The following is a 21,324-nucleotide window of genomic DNA, read 5'->3' as shown; positions in this document are numbered from 1 at the left end:
AAGGCTGCAGCAGCTGCATGTTTTCAGTGCAGGCAATCCGGGGATTGATTAGATCTAGAAATAAATCCCTTGCTTGACTGTGCTCAACCTTCTGTGTGATTTTTGGTTTTTACTTTTTAACAAATGTTGTCAGTTTTGCATGTGTTTCAGATCTGAGTCGGACCACTTCTGTCACAGGGTTGCTGTAAAGCAGTGTAGTTCTGCTGGTTAGGCACCAATGAGAATTGAAAAGTGTCAATTAGTACGAGTTCTTTACAAGTAACTCACATTTTTGTTAATAAATGTTGTGTCCTAAACTGAACAGAAATGTAATACAAATCTGTGCTGGTACTTTACAAAATGAACCAGCCACTCGTTAAATGAAGGAATAAATGGCCAAAGAGGAATAAGTCAAATCAAGAGGTTTCATCACAGTGACTGAGCTTGTTCATCCCTTGTGTTTAGACACACATTGCTATCATTGTATGTGCTGTGCTTTGATGATCAGCGACAGTCCGACATCCCTTCAGCTCATCTCTTGCTTTTCTCCCCCTAAACTCCAGCCTGCCACGGCTGCTGCAGCCTTTCATTGAAACAGCGCCGTGCGGTTGAAGGGGGTGTGGTCGCGCCTGTGACGTCGGCCGCCATATAAAAAGCTCCGGCTGGCGCTTCATCAGCAGGCTGTCTGGGGTGGTAGAGTCTGTCGAAAGCTGCAGTCGAGCATCATAATTGCATTGCTCCAGGCTCGCTTAATAACTATTCAGTTGAACCAAACAGTTAAAAAAAATAAATAAATAACGTCTCAAAAAAGCGTGCAAGCAACGGCCTGTTTCGATTAAAATCACGCATTTCCAGCAAACATGACGGCAAACGGGACCAGCGACCTGGTGCAGATCCAGTTCGGCCTCATCAACTGCGGTAACAAATACCTGACTGCCGAAACGTTCGGCTTTAAAATCAATGCCTCTGCCACCAGCATGAAAAAGAAGCAGATCTGGACACTGGAGCAAGACGGAGAAGATTCCAATGTGGTCTTCCTGAAAAGCCACCTGGGCCGCTACCTGGCCACTGACAAAGACGGCAACGTAACCGGGGACAGTGAGAGCCCGGGAGTCGACAGTCGGTTCATTATCATCGCTCATGATGATGGCCGCTGGTCCCTGCAGTCCGAGCCATACAAGCGCTACTTTGGCGGGACCGAGGACCGAATAACCTGCTTCGCCCAGACCATCTCGGTTGCCGAGAAATGGAGTGTCCATATAGCCATGCACCCCCAGGTCAACATCTACAGCCTCACCCGCAAGAGGTACGCCCACCTGAGCAGCAAGCAGGAGGAAATCGCTATTGACAGGGATGTGCCCTGGGGGGTGGACTCCTTGATAACACTGGTGTTTCAGGACCAGAGATACAGCATCCAGACTTCTGACAACCGCTTCCTCAAGAATGACGGCACGCTGGCTGTGAAGCCAGACAAGACCACCGGCTACACGCTTGAATTCCGCTCAGGGAAGGTGGCGTTTCGGGACTGCGATGGGAAGTACCTGGCACCCTCTGGACCCAGTGGCACCATGAAGTCGGGCAAGAACACCAAGGTTGGAAAAGACGAGCTGTTTGTCATGGAGCAGAGTTACGCGCAAGTGGTCCTCACCGCAGCCAACGAGAGGAACGTGTCCACCAGACAAGGTGTGTGTATGTATGTGTGTATGCAAGCGCACGTGGAACGAATCGCAGCGGCCGGACACACGGGATGTGTTGGCCCTCTGCGAGACCCCTCGTGTCTCAGTCCACTAATGAGGCGCAATGCAATCTGCCCTCATTGATTGTAGCAGTGTGGTTGCTGAAATGCGAGGGCGCGCCTCACAAAGCCGCGTTGGCGCAAGTTGATGAGTGGGGGTGGGGTGGAGGGGGGTTTACGAACGGGGGGGTGTTCGATTTTTTTTTTTGGTACTTCTTTTACTTACGTTGGATGGCCATATAGGCAAGTGCGGAGCTAGAGGGTTAAAATAAAACCTCCTAGGTGATGCATGCAGATGTGCTCAGAATCCGTTATTTGTTAGCAACGACCATCTTGGCCTTTAACCAAATCATAAAATGGATTGTGCTTTGGCGAAAGGGGTACCCACCCCCATATATATATATTTTTTTCGGAATATAAACTGAAGGCAAAGGAAAAGACTCCGTCTCCCTGTAAGCACCGCAGTGTCGGGGCGAATCCACCGTAGGATCCAGTTAGTCACTCGGTACCCCTTTGTTTCAGATTATCCCCTCGACACCTCAAGGTGCTTAAAAAAACACGTGGGTGTACGTTAGCCGAAACAAAGGGGATCGGGATGGACCAAGTCTGCTGCTTTCAGTCTGTGGTCCCAAATTGCCAAATCCATTTTTCCATACGAGAAAAAAAATATCACTATACCGTGGTATATAACAAAAAGGGCTCTGCGGTGAATCATGCGCCCTCACTCGGTGCCAGTTTCCCATACGCCTAGTAAAATCAGCATTTGTGTGTGCGTGTTCGCGGGTAAGACGGGAGAGGGGTGGTCTTCGTGTTGGAAAATGGCTGTCTGTGGCTCATCCCTTTTGTGCGAGTCTCGATGAAGCTTTTAAGCTTATTTGTGCCCAGGGGAAGGGGGCACGTTCACTTCTGGCTGCGGGCGTTTATTATGGTCCCTCTGCTTCTTATTTAATTGCGAGTTTGATGTAACTTTATGTCCCCAGCGTGTGCCAAAAGTGGCTTTTTATAATCTTGATTAAGTGGCATTTTTTGAGAGAGCATCTTTCATGTTCCGCCCGATTATACATCAGTGTACATTTGTTAACGCAGTTTGTAGCAATCCAGGCATATATGGCGTCTTACATGGAGATACAGACAGCCCCACATAAACTTTATAGCTCATATTATATGGAGCTAAATAACACCAGCTAGTCTAGCTGAAAGTTTTACATCAGAACTGAGACTAACTAGCATCAAATATATAGCGCCTTTCATTGTGCTAAAAAAATCCAGATAGTCCAACAGTAAGTTGTACTCCAGATTTGAGACTGCCCAGCATGATAATAATAATAATAATTAATAATTCATTACATTTATATAGCGCTTTTCTCAGTACTCAAAGCGCTATCCACACATGATGTTTATAGTGCCTTTCACTGAGCAAAATAAATCTAGCCAGTCCTGCTACATTTCACACCAGAATTGTGATTGTCCAGAATTAGGTTTATAGTGCCTTTGACTGAGAAAAATAAACACCAAATCACAATTCCAACGGCTTAGTGAATAAACTGGTTTTTGCATGATCAAAGTGCATTTGTGAAAGGCGTACTTTTTAATGTTCATCAATTTTTAATAATAGTTTGAGTAGATTTCTCCCTGGTTCAAAGTACTCCAGTCATGGCAGTTGGAGTTACATCAGCTTTTTACTTTTTTTTTCTCTCCCCTTAGAGATTGTCCGTCAGCTACTCCCAGTGATCCCAGTGGCTTCGGTAATGTCAGTTCTAGACCATGATTTTCATTTTTCAGTATTCACTTTTTATTCTATACCTTAGCTGCTGTTTTAGGATGAGGGCCCATAATGCATTTTAAAAAGTTCCATACAGTGCCAGATTCCTATAAAGATGAGTCAAACACTACGACCTGGTCCTTGGCAAGCACTGTGTCAAACATGTCGCCTGCGTTTTCAGGGCACTGGACCAATCGGGATGTAAGTTATGGTTGGGGAAGGGGATGGGCATGTCCGGGTAGGAAATGGAGGCACACTTTTATTATGTTGATCTGTTAGTGCATTCATTTTTGCTGAAATAAAATGTAAAGTAACCGTTTGCAGTATGGATTACACTGACGTGATGCTATTGTGCCCAGGTGGTGGTTTTATAAGGAATATTTTATTGTCTTGTGTTGCCCAATGGGATGTACTTCAGTTTTGTCATCTGTTGATTTGCTGGGTGGGGAATATTAGGGAATTGACCTTAATTGAAAGATCTGAATGGACATTAGAGTTTTAAATGTCTTTACACTGAATTGTTGTCCTTATAATCTAGTGCCTCCTGCTGGCTCAATGTGGTATTGCTGAGCCAAGCTAGTGCACTAACCCAAACAGAAGGTCATTTTGGCTTTGTATGTCATGCAAGTGAAGGGGCAGCAGATTGCAGTCCCTTCTAGTGAAGGAGCACGGCCACACTTGTCACCATCTGACTGGTGAAGAGGTGGGTCATTGCTCTTGTTACCTGCACTCATTTGGGCCTGTCCTGAGATTTGATTTAGTGGTGTCATTGTGACCCCTTAATGTCTGAATCATTTTCTTTTTATGGAATTGTGAGGTTTATTTTTCTGGCTGTCAGTGGAAAGCCATGTGCTGGACCATCTGGTGGAGTTACCAGTGTTTAGGCACATAAGAAGCAGATGAGGGGGTGCTGCCTTGGGTATCTGGATAGCTCATGTTTGACTGGAGGGTAGCTATTTAAACATTGTGTGCCCACAGGATAAGCGGTCATCGGTGCCCTCTTGCTCATGTGCACTGGCTGTATTGTGAACAGCCCACCCTCCCACTCTCCTCCATTTTCTGCATGTCGCCCATTTTTAATTGCATCCTCCTCCTCCTTCTTGGAATATGTGCTCTATGCGTATCCAGGGCTCAGACTCTCTGCACCGCGTCACCTTTAAAACCCTAATAAATTGTCCATTTTATGTCAAATCAGGCTGGTATTTGAAATTCAAGTCCAGTCGTTCTTTGAGGAGGTGGATGATGCCACGGCTGCTGCTTCAGAGGGGAACAAAGAAGCTGTGATCTCTCCAGGGTTACTCATGTATGGCAGCTGGCTGGGCCTCCAGCTGTACCCGCTGGAAGCACCAACACCCCCCAACCCCCCCAATTAGTTATACTTGTGCTGTTTATCAGGAATAAAAAACCTCAGTGTGAGCGTTGCCAGCTGTGGGCAGATTCACATTCGTATTTTTTTTTTCTGGAAAAGCATTTAAAAAAAAAAAAAAAAAATTGAAAGAAAGCTTGCAATGTCACAGCAGAATGTAAAAGGCGAGGAGTCCACACGCTTTGGGAAAAGGAAATGCTCTGTGCCGAATTGGAACCGCATGGAAGTGGGGGGGTGGCAGGGTTAGATTGTGCTCAAATTACAGGAATATGTGAGGCTGCTAGGAGTTCCTCTTGAAGTGACTTGTCGACGGCTTCTCAGTTTCTTTAAGTAACTGCAGCTGTGGGGATGAAGCGTTCAACTTGGTAACCCGTAATTTTACATGCTGCCCTTAATTTTTACACCAAATCTTTGAAATGAGTCTTCTGGAAGTTTAACATTTTTGAGTATAAACTCATTTTTTCTTTCTTTTAACAAAAATCAGTTACAAGTCTCAAATGTAGTACTGCCTTTTTATATTTATTCATGTTGTCAAAGCAGTAGCAACAATAATTCAAGTCACTTGTTGATGTGTTCGGCGTCACGACTGAAATGGCAGCCTCGTTTATTACAGTGCAGTGATCTTCACCACTGGTGGCTGCATTGTCTCGATTAGTTGGCTTTTATGGCCCGGCTTATTCCATAAACAAAGCTCTGCTAGGTTTGAATCGGATACTCTTTCCTGTAACTCCCCCAAAGCCACTGACCAAGGCAGGAGCCCCTCTGTGCCTCCTGAACCCACATGCAGCAGATTTGCTCACACACCTGCCCAATTATGCTTTCATTGGCTCTGTTTCAGGTCATCCCTAAACCTCACCCTAAGGTCTTTGGGACATATGCAAACCTGAAGAGTACCCACATGGACATTGGGAGAACATGCCAGCTCCATAAAGGGCTTGTCTATGTTGTATCTTTGTGGACAGTATTAACATTTTACAGCATTATTGTACTTCCTGAGAGCTCACAGCACTCATTTCTTTGTTCTGTTTTTGCGCCTTTACAATGGCGTTGAATTGACTGTGCCATGGGAGCTGACCTGTGAGTCACCATGCCACCCATAAATGTGTGTTAACGACACGCCTTTAAAATTTCATGGTTGTCACTGTGCAGCTGCTTTATCTTTTTGAGGTACTGAGGTAGGGGGTGGGAGGCACTTTGCATTACGCCAAGGAGTGTTACTAACTAGCCTTGCCGTGAAAAGGGGCTCTGAGGTCCAAGTAAGTGATTCTTGTATGAGCCTAGTGAGTTAGTTCGCCTGCAGTATATTTTTATATATATTGCACTTTTCATAAGTGGCTACCTCAGAATCCGAAAAAAAAGAGTTGCTTTCTGGATGTAGGCGAAGTCCAGGATGAAGTTGGCTTATGGGGTACCTGCCTTTTGGGGCTGCTGCACACCCAAGTTCTACTGTGTGCGAGTGCAGCTTCACATGGCTCCATAAGGATTACTGTGAAGAAGCATCATGTGGCACGGAGAGGGCAGAGGCAAGAGAAATAAATGGGTGCATAGTTGTTGAATTTGGTGGGGAATGGTTGGGCCAAGAGTGGTCCTCTCTGAGTGGTAAACCATTGCTAAACTAGAGGCCAAATTAGAGTGTCCTGTCTTTGCCTTGATCCTATGACTAATTTTCCAGGCGCCCATTCAGGGTTTTATTAAATTTATAATGTTCACATCTGGGCAGTGGCAATTGCATACACTCGCTAGCATTGTCTCACCTCAGCAGGAAGGTGACACAGGAAGCTTAAACAATTGGGGACGCTCCATATAAGGCGATGGCCTCTTAATACTCTGGTGCTCTGCAGTGTTCGCCTGTAGGCTGTCTTAACGTGGACACCTTGGAATGCGTGTGCAGTTTCGCACTTTATTTTGGGAACTAAAAGGCTCTAATAATCGCATTGTATTTCCCACTGTTCATATTGTGTCTTTCACTTTCCTTTATAGTCAAATTAAAATTTAACTTACTTATTTGACACGTTTTGCCAGGTTGCTGTGCACCTCAGTGGTTTTGCATTCATCCTCGACTGTTCAGATTTTGCTTTTTTTGTATTGTCGTAGTGTGGCTAGGAGGTAAGCTGCAGCATAAGTTCACAGAAGTGGTAGCAGGAGAGATGTGTGAAAACAAAGACACGAGTTCTCAGTGTTTTAAGTTTCCTGTATAGAAGAGCAGCTGTTTGTTTAACTGACAAACTTGTCAGTGTGGTCTTTGTTACCACATTGTCAGTCTATGAAATTATAAATGTTCGCAAACATTACCTCTCTGCATGATGGGACTCAAGGCCTCTGTCAGACTTGTAGTTTGAGGTTAGCACAGCTGAAGAGAGGGCCAGTTCTGTTTGGATGATGTGGCTTGGGGTGGGATTTCATGTAAAAGCTAGAAGGACCGGAGGTGTCAAAGTAACACCGTTCAGTGACATGTTTTGGATCTGTAAATCTTTAGGGATTTGATGCTGCAGAGGCACAAGTCAGGAACTCTAGAAAAGTGAGACCATAGTGCAACAAACTGGTTCATATAAATTGGTGGTAAGAGATTATTTTATGTGCAACTGGAATTGGGCTGCATTGGGTTTTTGCAGTGGTGTGTTAAAAGGGGAAAAGGTGTTAGTTCTCATATTGGATGAGGGTCTTGATTGTTTAACATTTTGATTGGTGATTTATGGACTTTGGAGAAACTCCTTGACGTTATGTCGACACATTGGCTAAAAGCAAAAGTGCTGTTGGAGAGGGTTAACTACAGAGTTTCTTTTTGGTGTCAAAATAGTTGTACAAAGACTTGGCCATGGAGCTTGGATCATAAAACAGTTGACATTATATAAAGTTACATGAGCTCCTGTTCTATTCGATAGACAGTGATGTAGCATTGCTGGAATGGCATTGCAACACATAACTAAGAATACAAATGCACTGTTGTCTTTAGTATTCTGCGTGGACTGGCACAGAAGTACTGGTAAGTGCTGCTTCATCACACATCCAGCGTTCTTGTTTTGAATCCTGCACTTTGATTGTCATTCATTTGGAGTCTACGTATTCTCTCAGTGTTGATGTTATAATGGAGGGCATGAATGGGCCGGCATCAATGTTGGGATAGTTGGTAGTACCTTTCCCAGACAAAAGGGCCAGAAAAGTAGAGGGACACTGGAAAGAAAATCTTTCAGAGCAGTAGGACACTGGGAGGCAGGAACTCTCTGGCTGTTGGACCCTGGAAGACTGCAAAGGAAATGTAGTCTTTAACAGACAGTCCTGTTTGGGTCCTTCACGGCTTCAGGAGGGTCTTTCTACCATTCATGAGATGCATTTCATGTTTTTTGCTACCTCATTGGCTTAATGCCCCCCCCCCCCCCCCCATGTTTATTTCTCCAGCTCTTCTAACTTGCCCCCTATGTGTAGTCACTCAGAGCAGGTTGTTGTGATAAGTAGGATGTAGAGTTCAGAACTCCATTACACAGTGGCAGAAGAAAGTCCTGGAGGTGTGCTCACTTCAGTTCTCTTGCCTGAGAGTAAGAGAGGCGTCCATCTGGCTCTGTTACGCCTGCCTCAGTGTGTAGTGGCGTGAGAAAGAGGATGAGTATGTCTTGGTCACGGTGTGGACTTATGGTTTGATAGGTGGGTTGGCATACTTTTTGCCCTCAATGGGAATTAAAAACTATACAGCAGCTCAAGGATGTGTCTGCATCAACTGTAGTCCTGTACACAGAGATCGCACTACTAGCAAAATGTGTCCATGAGTATGTTTTCAATTGTTTGATACCAACAATGTGTACAGTATGTACACACAATAGCTTCATAAACCAACATTGGGAGATCTATGGGTGTCACTATTCACAATGTCAGTCTCCTGGTGTATATATAGTGGCTAGGAATGCAGCCCTCACACAAGACAAGGTTCTACTGTATACTGTTATAATCATTTTTAGACTTATTAATTAGTCTTCACATGGAGCATACAAAATAAAGGGCAATGTGAGATTTCAAATAAATATGGAAGAGCCAACAAAATTGGGGAAGAACTGACTTTCAGATGGCACTAAGAACTGAAATTGCTAATCCGTAGAGGATCACCAGAGCAGCCATTGCTGTTAGTGAAAGGAGTTCCTGTAAATGGCCCAGACTCGGCCAGGGTTGTACTGACAGATTTTTAATTTAGAAGACTTTTACAAAGAAGACCTATAAGTGACATCTACTAATGAAGAAAATGAGAAGTGTTTAGTTTTTAGCTTTGTTCTTAACCCAAGCCCTTTTGTTTATATGAGGAACATTGATAGCACAATACTCCTGAAACCACCTTCTAATTGTTCCACCCACAAAATATTCTGTGGGTTATCTTCACATCTACTTTATATGTCTCAAAGAATTAAGGAGGAGGTTAAAGGTCAAGTTTTTGAGATGGGCTTAAGACTAGCAAGGATGTCTGGAACAAAGATACAGGCAGTAAAGGAAGAACATGAGAAGTTAAATATGGCAGAAATGAGAATGTTGAGATGGATTTGTGGAGTTACAAAAAAGGGCCAAATAAGAAATGCGACCATTAGAGGTACAACAAAAGTAGGAGAGACATCTCAGCAAGTACAGGAAAGTAAGTTGAAGAGGTATGGAGATGTGATGAGGAGAGACCATGAAGATGTGGGTAACAGTGTGATGTAAATTGAAGTACAAGGGAAAAGAGAGAGGCCAAAGTGGAGGTGGATGGATAAAGTAAAAGACGATCTGAAGGAGAAGGGCTTGACTGGCGAGGAGGTGCAGGACCAAGCTGTATGGAGAAGGTTGATCAAACACCTCGACCCCACATACATGTAGGAAAAGAAGAAGATTCTAGACATGAAAAGATGCGAGTATAACTCCCATTTCAGTGTCTGGCCTCTTAATATATATTTTTCAAAAATCCATTAAACAAGCTCATATGTTTGGTAATTGTAAAGTAGTCACAGGTTTGTCAAATTAAAAAAAATTGGGCATTCATGTTGTTTGCTTGAGCCAGCCATTTTACTGCTTTATTCAGATGTAAGTGTTTGAATGTCTGGAATCATACATGCTGTTTGTAGGTGTGGCGGTGCTGCACAGTCCAACTCCCCAGGATATTGATTTTTGGCTCCTGTTCGCCCACAACCTCAATCAGTTAATTTCCTGGTACATTCTTGGGATTGTATGTGTTTATGAGAGAATGCACACCATTGAGAGGTTGAAGTGAAGTAAGGCCAGCATTGGAGTGGGGCCTCCTTCCTTTCCCCCCCAGGGTATCCCGATATTCTCCCACCTTGAAAGGCTGCACAATGTTGACTGGACTTATGGTTGTGATGTAAGGCCTCGGTCTCTTGCTCTCATCCCCAGCATAATCCGAGTTCAGCTAAAAGCTGAGCTCTAAATTTCTGCTTGTGGCTTTGCTGGAGGAAGATAATGGGTGCGTCTTTAGTTTTATGTATTTTGTAAGAGAACTATGAAGGTATGTATAGCAGATGTGCAGCCACAAGCTACATCTCCTTATGAAAATGAAGGAATGGGATCGATTTGGAGGAGTGCCACTTTCCCCAAGTGCTGACTTAGACATGCTCTTGCCAGAATGTGAGAGCGCCAGTATCCGGTCCCAGCTTGTTTTAAGCTCCTCTTCAACTGGACCAAATTCAATTTTATTATGTTCTTTTTAACATGTGCTTATGGCATCCTTGGTGTAGATACCTGGGCTTTTTTAGTTAATTGATAGCTTGGGTCTCTGTCTACAGAATCAAAATGGAGACATGCTTTCCAATAAGTGGCTCATTAACTAAAACCGGGCAAGAGGGCATGTGTTGTATCTGAGCAGAAATTGTGGCCTACTATTTTCTGTCTTGTGTGCTTGTTTTATTAACCGGTTTAAAAAAATATGAACGCCATTGTGCTGATGGTTGAGATTATTTGAGGTTGCAGCATCCTGACCGTCTATTTAAGGCTAATTGATGCTGCCTGCAGCCGTGCAAAGAAGTTTGGAGCTGTGGGCATCTCTTTTTACTGTTCTTAATAAGATTCCAGAAATGCTCATGTGACAAATGGATTGCTCTTCACCAATTGTCTATGCCATCTCCCTTCAGAATCCAAGTTTCAAAGAAAATGGACAAGTTTGTGAGATGGCTTCACCTAACCTCTCCAAAATCTAAAGTGCATGAGCTGATTGTACAACAGGGACACACACATACCAAGCATGAGGTGACAACAGCCGGCTTTGTAGGTGTGTGGCACATCATGTCTGGTGAAGTATGTAGGAGTCTTTAGACGCTGCAGCTGCACACCAATGTTTTATATTTAAACACCTCATGTCCGGCTTGTTAACACTAAAGACTCCCTCCCCATTTATATTCCAGAATTTCTCTATTCTTGCAGGCAGTGTGGTGTACTGGCAGAGACCCTGGACGCCAAGGCTGCAGGTCCAATTCTCACTGCTGACTTGTCTCCCTGAGCTGGTTATTTAGCCTGCCTGTGGGACTGATGTTTAAAAACATGGAAACTAAACACAATATCTGTACTCTTCTATTGTGAACTGCCATCCCAAGGTGATAGAAGTGTTTTGTAGGTAAAAATGTAGCTTGCTTATATAACCGGTCTGTGTGTCGGACAGAAGTGGTTAATACACAGAATGCTTCTGCAGGCAGTATGGCAAAGCGGAGAAGGATCTGGACTTCAAACCCTGAGGTTGTGGGTTCAAATCCCACTAATTGACACTGTGACCATGAGCAAGTCACTTCACCTGCCTGTGCTCCAACTGGAAAAGGAAAAGCAATGTAACCAATTGTACCTGAAATGCTGTAAGTCGCCCTCAATAAATAGGTTGTTTTCCAAATAATAAGTAATAGCAGTAATGTCAGAATGGCATCTTTTGTGGAGTGCTTTACAAGCTAGATCTTTACCAGCACAGTGTTCTGAAAAGTAGTGTTGCTCCCTAGAAGGTGTTATAAAGTAAGACCTCCAGTGGCTGCCCAGCTCTTCTTAGGTGTACATTTTAATTTGCTGTTGTGAATTGCTTTTGGTGCTGGGAAGCTTTCTCCTCTTCAGAATCTATATAACAGGAAACAAATTATGGGTCTAGCTGGGATCAGGCTTGATTAAGTAGCCCAGCTACGCAACTGGACCCCTTTCAGTTAAAATATGAACATCAAACTGGAACTTTGAGGGTGGTGGACATCTGGAAATGTGAATGTGTGTTCAACTGCTGTGAAGGAGTCCTTCTGTAATAATAAAGACTTTGGAGCAGCGTGACATTCTCATTCAGTCCGTGGAGGGCTGTAGTGGGTGCAGGTTTTTGTTCTAACCAGTTCTTTGATGATGAGTGGACTCCTATCTTCATTGAAAATGCCATTTTCCAGTTTTAGCTTTCATTGAATCGATCCAGAATTGCACAATGTGGTTGATTTTGCTTTTAAAAGATCTTTTTAACAAATAATAAAATGGACAGCTTAGTGAATAATTGAATCATTTGATATGCCATGTAAGCTGGGCACAACTTCCAGTGGTGTTCTTGCTATTGGACCTCTATTTGTAATGAAACTTTTGAAACTCCATAAACTCTGCAGGTTAAGTTAATTGTAATATAAATGCAAAACGTCTTGAACATCCACTCAGCTGTTTTTGAATAATGTGTGGTTCTTGGGATGTTGGCTCTCCCATTATGACTTCCCAGTGAAATACCTAAAGCTTCTTGAAGCCTGGGTTTTTAAATTACATGCACAAGAATGTACAGTAAATATAGAATTTAATAAAAATAGACCTACTGTAGTTGTATTTGAGTGATGTGATGGGGGACCAACACAAAACTCGCACATCACAACCACACTGTCGTTCCACCGAGTCCCTGGTGTGGAGTGTGGTCTCCTCTGTAAGTTGGCCTCAACCGAAACAGTAAACCAAAATCATTACCATTAGCTAAACGGTTTTAGAATGATGACCTGGTTTTCATTTTGCCACAACTCCATTTCTAAATGCAATTCTTCAAAGGCCTTAATATAGATTTTAAGCTGTGTCAATAGTAATATGTGTGCAGTTTCATTAACCTCAGCTTAGCAATTTTTGAGTGATGCACTTTTATTTATTTTTAACCCCCATGTAGTCTGGGTATTAAGTTGGTTCCACTTTATTATACAAGCAACACTGCATTACGATTGACTTGGTCAGTTTGGAATAGCATACAGTTTTTGGGTTGCCCCCAATGCAACTCCTCTACCTGATGACATTTATGAAACGCTGTATAGTCAAGAGCAGCCAATATGCAAAATTTCATGAAATCTCTTTGGCCGTTTTTGTGTGAAGGATGAAAAGACAGATAAACGACACAGTATGGGGGTTAAAATAAAGTCCTTAGTGTGGAAAATGGAAACAAAGTTGAAAATTTCATAATACAGGATGCACTATAATTTTATTTATATAGACTTAAAAGTTTTCTTTAAGTCATTTTTTTTATTTCTTTTTAATAATTCTGCTGCTTACTAATGATTATGATAAAGCAGCTGCTCCTGTCATATGCACTCATATCTGCTCTTTAATATTGAGGGGGGAATAAAACGAATGACTAAACATCTTGTATAATTAACCAGCCTTTCCCCTGTCTCATTTTGCAGTTACACACTTGACTATGAAATTTATTTTTAAAATGTAGAGATAAAATTTTTAAAGCGCTATCTTAATAATGATGACTGAAAAAGAGGAGCACGGGCTATTCCGGTAAGATTTCCATCTGTAAAATCGCCAGCAGATAACTGCGTAAAACCAATGACATTTCAAAATAACACAGCAGACCTTAGAAACCATCTAGAACATGTGATGGTTTGCAAATTCCTACAAATGAAAATGGTATCGTTATTCTGTAATGATTCCATAAAGCGCTGAGCGTACTTAAGATAGCAGTTCCAATTAAAAGTTGGTCGGTCTTGGCGGAACCAAAAACCTGCACCAACGCAGCCCTCTGTGGACTGAGCTGATTAGCGAGGGCTCCAGACGGTTTCTGCTCCTGCTCCGTTTCTTCCCATTTCAGTCCTCGTCTGTTCTAACAGCTTCTCCTTGCAGCTCGCTCATGTTTTCTCCACGTAGAGTAGAAGCTGTTGCTATGAGGGTGGCTTTGCAATATCCAGATACCATCAAGCCACTTTTTGTGATTCCAAAATGCCATTTACTTTGCAGATGACTTATAACCAGTTCTGTGGCTTAAGCAATTGGAGTAATTGGCTCTTGTGTCCCCCCAACCTCCACAGGAATGGATCTTTCTGCCAACCAAGATGAGGAAGGTGACCAGGAGACCTTTCAGTTGGAGATCAGCAAGGAAACCAAGAAGTGTGCTTTCCGGACCTGCACTGGGAAGTACTGGACCCTGACTGCCAATGGAGGAGTGCAGTGCACTGCATCCACCAAGTGAGTCCAGCTTGTCTCTGTAGATCGGGCTCTGCCGAGTGAGTTTTGCCAGCTTGCCACAGGAGCTCTTCTGCTTGTGCTAATGTGCTCCAGGTGCCAGTCCTGTCCCTGGATAAGTAGGTACACTATCTCGTCCAGACAAGAAGTTCTTATTTTAGAAATTAGAATGGTTTGGTAATCATCTTTATGGGGCCTGAGCTGTTCGCATTGAGGATAAATGGAGAATCTGGTTTCAATATTAAAGATGGACCTTTGCCGCCAGCCTACTTGGTGGCAGGGTGTCTGGCAGCCACAAATGTGGAGGGCTTGTTTGCTCTGTCTGCTTCAGTATTTGTTCTTGGCGTGGATGTGGGCTGCTGCCCACTCATGCCTGCCCAGGCTTCACTTGCTTTTGCTTTTACCTTTTTTGTGTAATCCTCACAAGCCTGGAGTTAGGGGGGCACTCCTATTACATGGCAGTTGCAATAAACTGATACATTATTAACATCCATTGTCATCTTCAATAAAAATCTGATCCTCAAAAAACATTGAATTTGTGTCCAAAAAAAACAAACAAATTGATCATTAACTTGAGCCATCCTCTTTTGTTTCACTCTTAATGTAGTGCCCTGCACATGTGCAGTCGGCCAGAAGGCAGTTCATTCAAGTAACATATTTCTGTGGAAAACTTCTCACTGAGTGCAGGCTCAGAATTCCGTAGTGACAACAGAAAATCGGCAAACTATTCAATAGTTTGTACACAAATGCACGCCAGAGTAAATGGCAAGATGGAAACTAATGTCAATGACTAACCTGAATCAAGATAGTGCAGTCCTGTTAAAGTAATACATTCATCGTCCACCATTGTAAGGCTGCTTCTGCTTGCTTTTAAGTGACATGCTGTCTGGATAAAGCAGCAGAGACCTGACAAGTTAATGATTTGCCTAACTTGTGCTTGTGTGAGTGGTGGCAGGCAGCTCTTGCGCCACGGAAGTAGAGTTCTTGGTCCAGAGGGAACACAATAATCTGTGAGAGAAGACCATTGAGTCCATGAAGCCAAGTTGTCCCACTGTCTCATTCAACTTGTTCTTCAGCTACATGGCTGGCTATTCGGGTCACAGTTTCGGGATCCCCCCCTTTCCATTGTGTGGGTTAATTCACAGAATGTCACTGCTGTTGCCACACTAAAGCCACTTCCAGAGGTAGACTGATGGTCTTCTACCCACCATTTGAGAGGGTCCTATGGGGACAGCTGTTGTACCTTGGGTACTTTCTCCTGTGTTTATGATGGTGACGTAGTCTTTGTCACTTGTTTTGATTATAATGCTTTCTCATCATGATTATCTGCCGTACTTCAAATTAAAAGATCACCATTGTTTATTATATAACTTTCTTTGTGAATTTTATTCTAGGAATGCAAACTGCTACTTTGATATAGAGTGGCGAGGAAAGAAAATCACATTAAAGGCTGCCAATGGAAAATATGTGGCAGCAAAGAAGAATGGGCAGCTCGCGGCTACCATCGATACTGCAGGTAAATATGGATATATTAAAATTTGAGGGGGGGGGGGGGTCCTACTAGTTGGACCTGGTGACTGTTTGTTTGGCTGAGCTCCTGCTTACCATCTCACATTGTGCAACTCCAAATTGCCACCCTCCTTAAGTAGCAACTCACAGGTGGCGCAGTGGTAGTGCTGCTGCTTTGCAGTAAGGAGATTGTGGGTTTGCTTCCCGGTTCCTCCCTGTGTGGATAGCGCTTTGAGTACTGAGAAAAGCGCTATATAAATGTAATGAATTATTATTATTATTATTAACTCTGGCTACAGCCACAATACAAACCATTTTAAATTAAAATGTAATAATCGAAATCAATCCACACTTGTATTTTCGCATTGTTTACAAAATCGTGTGCCCACGCTAAAATGAACCATATGATGTAGCTGTTTGCCTACCCTGGGCATGCGCCCATCGGCAAAAAACAGAAGTGTCCTCTAAGCTAGGCATCCATTTGCAGCTTGCATCTTCACAAGGAGAACAGCAATGGCGAATATGTCAAACAACGGGGGAAAAAAAAAAAAACGGATCAACTGATGAGGTAGAATTGCTATTGAGAGTAATGCACAAGTATATGGTGAACAAAAGGAGCTACAAAAGTGTAATAAGTAGGGTCCAATTGGGAAAAGGCCTCGTATTAAGCACAAACCAATCTAAGCATGATTAAAGTCTGAATTTTCAAAGATGTCCATTTTCACCTATCCAACACTACAGTGTCAAGCCGTCAATTTCAGAAATCTATGGCTGTGGAGAGCGTTTTCCAAAGACTATTTTTTGGGGTTAAAAACACTGGGGTAGTGTGGACAAATGGCAAAAATGGAGACTAATTTGTGGATGTAACCTCAGTTATGGATGAGATAGTTAGTTATTTATAATATGATTGACAACACCTTCTATGAATTCTAAATCAAAAATGGCTGCATGTGTTCATTTAAAGCCAGCAGCCACTAGAGTTGTTCCTGTACTTTCTCATGATTTGCAAGGCATAGCTTCTCCACCAAACCGCTGTATACAGCTTGTACAAGATGGGCCATTTTAAGTATTGACTTACCTGCCTGTGGATGGCGTCAAGTTACCTGAAGACTTGGCGCCTTGCTGCTGTCCGTCCAAAATGCAGGGTTTCCAAAAATGGGTGTTCAGAAGTCCATATACACTACTGACAGTGACACTAAATGTAACAATCCATCATGCACTGCATCAACCCCAGTGAGCTTTCTGTCGGGCACATGGGTAATTAATTCTGTTTACATTTATGAAGTGCACTTGCACTTATGATTTCAGTGCATTGGTGCAATAATGACATAGTATAAAGAAAAAAAATACCATACAATATATAGAAATATATGCATATGTATGGAGGGTTGGAATTAATTACAAATCTACAGATCAGCCATATTCTGAAAAGGATTATTCCTTAGGGAGTGATGATTTAATTTGGTTAGATGGTTGAAAGCGAGTATTGTTTGGGGGAAAAGACTTCCATTACAAGGCAGACCAAATGCCACTATGTATGCTGGGGAGGAAAGACAATGGGGAAATGCTTGTTAGTGGCAAAATAAATGTGATTACTGCAATAAAAACATCTATTTATAGGATAGCAAAATTACTCCACCTTAGTCGAGTTGAACCTTTAAAACGTTACTCGGGTGTCCTGGGGTTGCTATTAATTTTTGCAGTGGTTATTTCTAAACTTGTCAAAGATAGAAAAATATTTAAATATTTATTTGATATGACCCATCTCTTGCCCTACATGTACCTTCAGAGCCTTTCCTCTGTATCCTTGTGTTTCTGTTTTCCTGGCACTCCCGCTCTCAGACTTGCTTCTTGGACTCTGTCATTTCGCAGTACTGTGCTTGCCTCCTTTCCACTTTCATACTTGACATCTTTGAAGGAGGCTCTCCACGTGCCTCCTATGCCGTTTTACCTCCATGTGCTTCAACCTCTTTTCTGGCACTTCCTCTTTCAATTGCCTCATCAAAGCCAAACTGACCAATTGGATTGCTCTGGGAGACCAGACACACACACAGACTGTGGTGTTTTTATTAGTGTGTGTATTTTATATTTATATATAAATAGATATATTCCCTGTGGTGGGCTGGCGCCCTGCCCAGGGTTTGTTTCCTGCCTAACGCCCTGTGTTGGCTGGGATTGGCTCTGGCAGACCCCCGTGACCCTGTACTTAGGATATAGCGGGTTGGATGGATGGATAGATATATAATAAATGTATGTGTTTATTTTAAACATTTAACCCTGTCTTGATGCTACGCTGTGTTGCCATGTGTTCCAAGATGTGCCTAATGTGCTTTTTTGGGAAGGTTTGTTCATTCACACCCTTAGTGGATGAGGGTATAAGGGTACAAGAGGGGAAGGGCATAAAAAATTTAAGTATATTAACCCTGCCCCATAATTTTAAGGTGGGCTGAAGAAACTGGCATGGGTAACAGCAGTATATTTGGGAACAGGATAGCTGTCCAATATTGAGCCTGTTTGTTTCTCTATTTCTTGTCACAGAACGTTTTTAGACCCACTTACTCAAATTCAGAGTTGGATACGGATACTGAAGCTGAACCTGACAGCATCTGGCACAATCCAAATTCCCTCAGGCAGATGGACCATCGGTTCTTTGCAGGGCCCACCTCACATACATACATGTGCACCACATAGGACCAGTGAAGCCAACACACACCTCATTGACTGTACGGGAGGAAAAGTTCAGTACCTGCAGAAATACCCAAATAGGCCGGGTTTAAAACCAGGTTGATAGATTTGTAAGACCACTGAATTACTGTGTCCCTCATTCTAATGCTCATTTTGCCACTCTATCCCCAAAATGTGTAACTGACCATTTCATATTTATTTATTTTTTTCTAAAGGGGAGAACGAAGAGTTTTTAATGAAGCTTATTAACAGGCCGATAATTGTCCTGCGTGGAGAACATGGCTTCATTGGCTGTCGTAAGGTCACAGGGACTCTTGACTCGAACCGCTCCTCCTATGATGTGTTCCAGCTGGATTTCCATGGTGGCGCCTACAGCTTTAAAGGCAAGTGTGGATGTGTGTCACGATTACTATGTTATGATAAAAATGGATTGTCTCAAGAGCCTCTGCCTTGAGGGTGGCTTCGTTCTTTGGTTTTGGTGGTTTCAGCATTCTGTGAGAGTTGATATCCTGTCTCTCCCCTCTTGCTTGTTTTTCAGATTCAACTGGAAAGTACTGGATGATAGGAAATGAGTCGAGCGTGACCAGCAGCAGTGACACTCCAGTAGAGTTCTTCCTGGAGTTTTGCGACTTTGACAAAGTAGCAATCAAGGCCAATGGCAAATATTTAAAGGGAGACCATGCGGGTGTGCTCAAAGCTTCGGCTGACTCCATCGACAGCTCCACTCTCTGGGAATTCTAGAAGCACTTTAGCAAAACCACTGTGGCTTTGCTTCCAGGTTTTGTTTTTGATTTTTTTTTCTTTTTTGGTGCACACAGGATTTCACAAAGAAATATTTGCAGACCTGCCATGGATCATGATTTAAACCAAAATTTCCCAAAAATTGTTTAAATGAGAGCAGAGTATCAGTTGCAAGGCCTGATGGGATAGTAGATTTGCTTTCTTTTTGTGGCCTGCTGCGTTTCTCCATCATTGCAGATGTTCCCTGCTGGGTTTTCAAATTTAGGAGCAACTTGAATGCTGGTTCATCAGCTCGGGGAGCTGCCATTTATGGACCCCACCGCTTGGGGTTGTGCCCACTACCCACCCACTATGTCTGACAGGTTTTGTATTAACTCTGATAGATCCTCTGCTGTCTCGTCTCATAATAAAATTCCTTCTTAAAGGGGCCTATTGGCATAAACCTTAATTATATTTTTATAAGGAGTTGGGGGAGATTTTTGTTATGTTTTATTAATATTGTAATCTGTTTTGCCTGGGCCATGAGATTTATACCCTCCATCAGTCTGTTTTCTAGCAGCCTCCGCTTAGCAAGACTATCACTTTTTAATGTTTTGGTGAGGGTCCATATGGGCCATCCTGGGGTTTGACCAAAATCCTTCTTGCCAAAGTTCCCCACCCTTTTCAGGAAGCATTAACAATGTCGGCTGAAATACCTCGTCATGCTACTATTAGGCATCTTTATTTCCTCCGATCCCTCGTCTGGAGCTGGTAAGCTTGGTCAAATTTGGTCTTACTGGTGGCTTCAGTTTTACATAGGAAGCCCCCACCCAGAGTGTGAGAACTTGCTGATATAAGATAGCAATGGGAGAAAAGAGGTGCCATGCCACAAGCAAACAGATTCTGATAAATGTGCCAGGTGTTTGGCCAAGCAAAGCAAACCACATGCCAATTTGTGAATGGACGTTGTGCTGTATCCTTGTCAGCCAGACTGAACTTGAGCAGTCTGTTGTGACATCCATGGCAGGGCTGCTGTCCGTCTCTGCTTTTCCTTTTTTCTTTTTTAAATCTTAAATCCTAAATGTACCTTCCTGTGATGTCCTCCATCTCTTTATTGCAATGTATTCAAATGCAGATCTGTTAGCCAAATGCTCTTGGAAAAACCAAACCAGTGCCACAGATTTCCCTCAAACCCTTAGACCTCATCTGAGTACCTAAGGTCTGCTTTGTTTTATGCACCTTATTGGAGAAAAAATGGATTCAAAAACTGGAACCTCTGTTGGTTTTGGAATGCAGTATGATGGTGTTTGGATCATTTGGAAAATTTAAAACTGCTAGGCCTCGTGGGTGGGTGGGTGGGTAGAATGGGGAAGCATTGACTGATCTGGAGACTTGTACTTGCACCATTAACTTTTTGTGGAAATGGGGGGGGGTTACCCCTTTGAAACATTGACCATGATAGAAACTGCTAAACTGGACCCAGTCACTAGCCTTGTAAATTATGTAATTTTATAACCATTGGACAAATGGATCCAGTGACTCTTAAAGGGGCCATTAAACTGGAACCCAAAACTCTTTGGAACATGCTGGACTTGCTGACTGTCCTGTTAAACTGGAATTAATGATCCTTTAAGTTTGAGTGGAGTAATAGGCATTTCTAGGGACCATGAGCTAAGCCCGACTGGACATTTTGACTATTCCAAGGCCTGTAGGAAAAAATTTGGCTTTTTTTTTTTTTTTTTTTTTTTGTTAAGCAAGCAAACCAACTGGAACTAGCTAATCATTAGGTTAAGCTGCACTTGGTGACTGTGATTTCATTCAGGCTAGACTCTTGGATCAAAATGGACATCCCAACTGTTAAATATGGAGACGGACCATTTGTTGGGGTATAAATAGAACTTGCATTTTAAATAAGACTGGACTCGATTGATTCCAGTCTAATGGTCCCAAGGACTTGTCAATTGGCCCACAAACACCCAATTACAATTTAGGTTAAACTGGACTTGTTCATTTGCAATTCAGGTCAAGCTGGTCTTGATAGGTATTCTAGGGACTGTTTGTCTTGGGACCAGTAGCCCTTGTCGTTTAAACTGGACTCTGTGACTGTCTTGCAAGTAAACATGGATTTGGGTCCCTTATTTGTTATAGGATAAAAAGAGGTAGTCATTTTGA

At 42.8% G+C, this 21,324-nt stretch overlaps 1 protein-coding gene across 1 annotated transcript; it reads left to right on the top strand.

Moving 5' to 3' along the window:
• The first annotated feature begins 641 nt into the window (after nt 1-641).
• fscn1a (fascin actin-bundling protein 1a) lies at nt 642-20,903 on the top strand. The gene is made up of 5 exons (XM_028814402.2): nt 642-1,662; nt 14,085-14,241; nt 15,633-15,754; nt 18,648-18,815; nt 18,971-20,903. Exons 1-5 carry the CDS (start codon nt 840-842, stop codon nt 19,171-19,173), a joined length of 1,473 nt encoding a protein of 490 aa, XP_028670235.1. The 5' UTR covers nt 642-839; the 3' UTR covers nt 19,174-20,903.
• The last annotated feature ends 421 nt before the right edge of the window (nt 20,904-21,324 follow it).

This window comes from Erpetoichthys calabaricus, chromosome 11 (assembly GCF_900747795.2).
Source record: "Erpetoichthys calabaricus chromosome 11, fErpCal1.3, whole genome shotgun sequence".
NCBI classification, from domain to species: Eukaryota; Metazoa; Chordata; class Cladistia; order Polypteriformes; family Polypteridae; genus Erpetoichthys; species Erpetoichthys calabaricus.
Note: the sequence above shows the minus strand (reverse complement) of the source record. Positions and strands in the feature narration are given on the sequence as shown.